The sequence below is a fragment of the Meleagris gallopavo genome, chromosome 17 (genome assembly GCF_000146605.3).
Source record: "Meleagris gallopavo isolate NT-WF06-2002-E0010 breed Aviagen turkey brand Nicholas breeding stock chromosome 17, Turkey_5.1, whole genome shotgun sequence".
NCBI classification, from domain to species: Eukaryota; Metazoa; Chordata; class Aves; order Galliformes; family Phasianidae; genus Meleagris; species Meleagris gallopavo.
Window position 1 is genome coordinate 5879668 of NC_015027.2, and position 5496 is coordinate 5885163.

The 5496-nt window shown below is 47.5% G+C and overlaps 1 protein-coding gene across 2 annotated transcripts in view; it reads right to left on the bottom strand.

The window, feature by feature from the left end:
- The window catches only part of VPS33A (VPS33A core subunit of CORVET and HOPS complexes), an 8312-nt gene extending 2822 nt beyond the window's left edge, over positions 1–5490 (bottom strand). For both annotated transcript variants that reach the window (XM_019621045.1, XM_010720141.3), the window contains exons 1-10: positions 5366–5490; positions 5227–5292; positions 5015–5142; positions 4612–4801; positions 3768–3884; positions 2931–3105; positions 2276–2469; positions 1146–1272; positions 913–980; positions 301–438 (exon numbers count right to left, since the gene is read on the bottom strand). In XM_019621045.1, coding sequence (XP_019476590.1) covers positions 301–438; positions 913–980; positions 1146–1272; positions 2276–2469; positions 2931–3105; positions 3768–3884; positions 4612–4801; positions 5015–5142; positions 5227–5292; positions 5366–5467 — 1305 coding nt within the window. In that variant the 5' untranslated portion in view covers positions 5468–5490. The remainder of the gene's footprint in view (positions 1–300; positions 439–912; positions 981–1145; positions 1273–2275; positions 2470–2930; positions 3106–3767; positions 3885–4611; positions 4802–5014; positions 5143–5226; positions 5293–5365) is intronic.
- Positions 5491–5496: the final 6 nt, after the last annotated feature.

The following is a 5496-nucleotide window of genomic DNA, read 5'->3' on the forward strand; positions in this document are numbered from 1 at the left end:
TTTAAATCTAAAAAATGTTCAAGGTCTCCCTAGTGCATATCCCATTTAGGGCATTTAAATCATGGCTGCAAAACACTTACTCATATAACTCTCTCTGTACATACATACTGTGTAACAGATTTAAGCACCTCCTGCATCATAGCTGCCAGCCCAACAAGCCTCAGCTTCTGCCTGTACACACCTGAAGTCATAATACTGCCTTTCTACAAGATGCATCTGTCTGTAATACACAAGCTGTAGAGTGGAGGCTTTGAGGTAGATTTTCTTAGAAATGTATCAATGCAAAAGTTACAGCCCAACCTGGAGAATCTCTCTTTTGTAATGGTCCAGAACTTTCTGCTTCAGTCCATTATTGCATACAGATTGCAAACAAACGAGACGTAGGATCTTGATTAATGAATGTTTTTGAGCAATGCAGTCTTCAATATAGTTGTTAACCTATTAAAACAAAACAAAATATAAGCTGTTAGTCAAAGCCCTGTTAAAAGCACCTAGCAGACCTGGAAAGGAAGATCTAGTTTTGACTAGTGTCTGCAGAAAGGCAAGAGAGGAAATGCAGCTGCTCTCCGGGCAGCTCAGAACCACCTGTATATCAGTGATCAGCACTGATTCTACTGAGCATCTTCCTCCCAGCACACAGTGCCCAAAGAGCTCCAACTGAGCACCTGCACTGCGGGCAGAGGGAGGGAAGCAGAGCCTGGCAGAGCACACAGTGCAGGAGTGTCTCTAAGTAGGACCAGTGATATGCATCACTTGGAATAGCCTGCTGCAAACACACAAGGATACACACATGGATGGAGCCAGACATTATCCAGATCAAATGTTTTCTCTCTCAAAAACAGCAACAAAAAAGGAACAAAGAAAAATATATAGTTTTTTTTAAAGAGTTACTAGCTGTCATCATCTACTTACCTTATCCGTGTCTATTCCAGACATGAACTCCTGTTCTACTGTTAAATTATCAAAAAAATCTTCAGATGCTGTAGGAAAAGAATAAAAACCAATGCAATAGCAACTGACAGCTAATTTTCTACATTTAACATTAGCAGAGGTGCACTGACTGGAAAAAACACAATTTTTGTCAAATAAGTGTGTCTTACATCTTACTACACTCCAGTTAGAATGTTCAACAAATGAATACTCACTGGTGATGTCTTTGATGAGTTCTGCAATGGAAGTGTGGTTTGCCAGAGAACTCCTTGCTGCCTGCATGTGTGGCAGCTGAGAGACAAACTGCTTAATCTCTCCGACAGTTTTTGCATGGTGTCTTTCCTAAAGAAACAAATCCATCACGAGGGTTAGGTGTTGTTCAGATCAATTAGCCACCCACTAACTGGACCAGTCTATTATGGAACACAGTGCAAGAGCAGATACTGTTAGACATGTACAGTATTTTGTCAGAAAAGTTGCAATTTACACTAAAATCACAGCATTACCTGTAACAGTGCTTTGATAGAAGAGGCAAGTCATAATACAACAGGAACAGGGGCTGTTTTTTTCTATCATACCAATGCTGCCAATCACTTTTCTCAGACCAGCTGTCACTATCTGTTCCTCAGGTTCCCTTCCAGTAAAAACTGCCTTATTTTGTGCAGACAGGTTTCTTTACTAGCCGCCAGCAGACAGGGAGCTCTAGGCAAATGCAGTCAGAGATGGGGGACATTTTCCCACAAGGAGAAGCTGGCCTTTCATTGTGCCTGGCTGTAACAGTGTCCTAGGTTTGGGGCAGTGGTCAGATGAAACACAATGCAGACTCCAGCTCTCAGAGCAGCCCTGAGGTCTGTATTTCATGTGGGCTACATGCCTCTTGCTGCAACTTAGAATATAAATAAATCGACATGTAAGTGGGCAAGTGCAGGCATGAGAGTGATAATGAGAAGCCTGCAATTTAAGAAGTCTTCTCCTGCCAATACGGTGCTGTTTCATTATCACCTATTACCTCTAACAATTTTCTTTCCTCTTGTTAAAATAAATAAGTAAATTAAAAGGCAATAGTACAAATAATCTATCTTTAGCACCATCAGCACTTAATACTGCAGTAACAGACATCTTCTAGGACGTGAGGCTAAGCACATACTACCTCAGTTAAGGTACCACTACCTCTTCTTAAATGTGGCAGAAATGAAGAAGCAAAGTCAAAATACCAGTGTTCTCTGGCTGGGGATTAGTCCTGGCAGCAGCTCAAGCTGCCAGTCACAGCCCTGCTTAGCACAGACCGTGTCTGTATCTGATGTCAGGAACGCCCGAGGGATGCATCGTTGGATACAGGCCTCACCTCAAAGGCTGCTGAGATGATCTTGGCCTTCTTGCTCAGCACTGACCCCACAGCATTGAAGTTCTTGTCTCGGATTTCAGCATACAGCTCCTCAGCTGAGTTCAGCTGGAGTTTCTTGGGCTCTGTGGGGAGATCTTTGCCACCCTCGCCTTGCTTCTTCGGGGCAAACTTCTCAGGAGGGAGTTTCACATACGCTATCAAATGCAGAGAAATAACTCTGATAAGGACTTCACCAGTGTAAGTTAACAAAGCATGCTGTGAAACCTGTATCCTGAGCTGAGAAGAGTTCTTGTCAGCAAAGCTATTCTAAATGCCAAAACTACTTAATATGTACGTGTTAATTAAAAGAGAGCCTCTTGGTACTCACGTGGGGACCCAGAGACATATACATTTATCAAAAGCCAGCACTAGGTACCCTGCTTCCAAAGAGGCTTGGAGTCAACCTTCCAGCTAGTCATCAGACCAGCATAAAACCTGCAAATGCCTTTGGAGTTATTCTGCCTACTGCCCAAAGAGAAGGGCAACACCTTGACCAACCTTTCACAGACTACTTCCTTTTCCCTCAGTATGCATTGAGGGAGCCACCCAGGCTGGATGGTGAAGGCATGCACTACAATTTCGGTTGACCAGAGGCGCCTTGACCTGCAGTACTCACTATTCTGAATTCCATAGATTTCATCAATCAGCCCTTCGTATGTCAGCTGCGTGGCTAACGGTGTCAGCAGATCAACATTGCGGTCCAGCAACAAGAGGGTATCAAAGACTGGAAATATTGAGTTCTGGCTTCCAGGGAACTCGCGCTTCATTCTGATCATCATGTTAGCCACGTGCTGAAAGGAAAACACACTGGTCTGTCAAGCCACAGCAGATGGATTTGACTTCTAGACTGTATAGGTATGTGCAAATATAGGGGCACAATCCTGTATAAAGGAAGAGAACAAGAGGTACAAACTGGCTGTCAGGTGGGGGCAGGACAAGACAAGAAAATCAGAGCCTTTTGCTGCTACTCTCTGCAGCTTAGCAGGGCAGCAACTGTGGCCAAAGCACTGGCTTCCTCTCAAGCTGCTCCCTCATTACAAAAGGTACCAATTAAACTATAGGTTAATCAGAGAGGAGAAAAAAAAAAAGTGTGGCAGTGAAAGGGAGAGAAGACACTGCATGAGCAGTAGACTGTACATTTCCAGCTTTATTCAGCCCTTCTGATAACGGAGTGGCTAAGTGTTAAACTCCATAGGAGGAACTGCTGAAAGCACAAAAAAAGCACACTGAAGAGCAAAACCTAAAATCAGATAACCCTTCCTGACAGGAAGCCTTACGAAAAAGCAGTAATTATCCTCTTGACCAGAGATAACGACAACCTGGCGGCTGTGATCCCAAAATTCCAATATTACAAGAATACATGTCTGGATTCAAAAACAAACTCCATAGGTAGCATTTAACCAAACTCTCGTTCCAAAGGATGAGATGTATTAAGCAGCAGCGTTCACCTTACCCGGGCACATTCGCCCTTCCCAAAAATCTGGGGGATGGTTCCATAGAGAGCCTGCAGAGTCATCAGCCCCTTTGCTGCGTGGTACAGACTTGTCTGGTCACTCTCCAAGTAACATTCCTAAACAACAAGGAGGATTCTTGATGGAAGGCGTCCACCCGACACAGCCGCTTCCGCAGCAGCACACCGTCCATGCAAACGGATCAGAAGAGACACAGGCCAGGGAAAAATTTAAAGGCCCTTGGCAAATACAGACCTTATCTATGCTGTTAAGTAAATCACTTGATACCAATCACTGTGAAATGTGCTACTCCTGGTTTGACAGAAAGAAGAGAGCCAGACTAGAACTGCAGTGAGCCTCTACCAAGGCCAATCTGAGAACACAGTAGCTCAGCACAGTATTTGAGAAGCAGCTGCTGGCTCTCCTGGCTATGCTTAATAAAGCCAAGACAGCAAAGAATATCTCTTGAAAGTTTCTGTCCCAGGGTACAGTGTTCTTAGAAAACACACATAATTTGTAACGCACAGCACTGCACACAGCTTTTCTGCTGCATGTTGACATGAACTGTGCTGGTTCTTTGTTAATGACTGATCATTTGAAGCCTTGTGAATGAATTTTGTGAAAATAGCACTGGTGGTTAATAGCTAGAGGGATGGGATGCAGTTTGGTGTAGCGAGTGTTCCTGCACTGTTTAGTAAGACAGCAAATGGAAGAGTTCGGGCTCAGCTCAGCTCTCAGAATTAGGATGCATTTGCTCTGCAGGGCCTTTTGCTGTTTGAGGGCCTCTGAACCTGACTCCAAGAGCCAGCACAAAGCGGCTGCCTTAAAGCTGAGCTGAGCTCTAACCTTGAAGGCGCTCTCAGACTCCATGGACAGCAGGTCCCCATCGAAGGGTATCAAGTCCAGGCTATACTGCTCCCGGTGGATGAAGGACCCCAGCACGCCCTGCTCCTTCAGCCACTGCTCGCACAGCAGGCTGCGGCGCGGCACGAAGAGGATGTGGAAATCCCTCTGGGGAGAACGGCCTCTGTCCTCCCTGGAAGAATCACGGCAGGGGCACAGCAAACAGTCACAACATCACTCGGCGGCGCAGCCAGCCGGCACAGTGCGGGCTGAGGGCACTGAGCTCACGAAACCTGCATTCATAACCTTCTGTTCCCGAGTATTTGAAATGTTTGTTACCCGGCCTTTCGGACGCTCAGCTGCCGCTCTGGGCGCGGGGCAGGGTGAGGGCATCCCGCGGCCGTACCTGCGCACGTTGTCCGTGATGATGTCCATCAGCTCCAGCCTGGGCCTCACGAAGAAGATGATGTTTCTGACGTCAGCCTGGGGCAGGCGGCCCGGCTTCAGGGTGAACATCTTCTCCACCTCATGCTCCTGCCGGGAGACGAAGCGTCAGCCGCAGTCGCCGCCGCCGCCTCCCTTTCGGAAGCCACTCGTGATTAAAAGAAAGACGCTCACCTTGAGCAGCGAGTATTGCGCGATCAGCCCGAACGGCCCAGTCAAGTACTCGTCCCACACGATGGCCTGCGGAGGGACAGAGAGGCGCTGGGCCGCGCCCTGCCGGCTCGGCTCCCCTCCCCACCGCCGCGCCCCGCACCTTGGAGCCCGCGCACTTATCGAGGAACTCGCGCAGCTCCCTGCGCCCCGCCTCGCGCAGAGCCGTCAGGTTCACGCGCCCCGAGCTCAGGTGAGCCGCCATCGCTCCCGCCCGGCGGCGGCGGGCCGCTG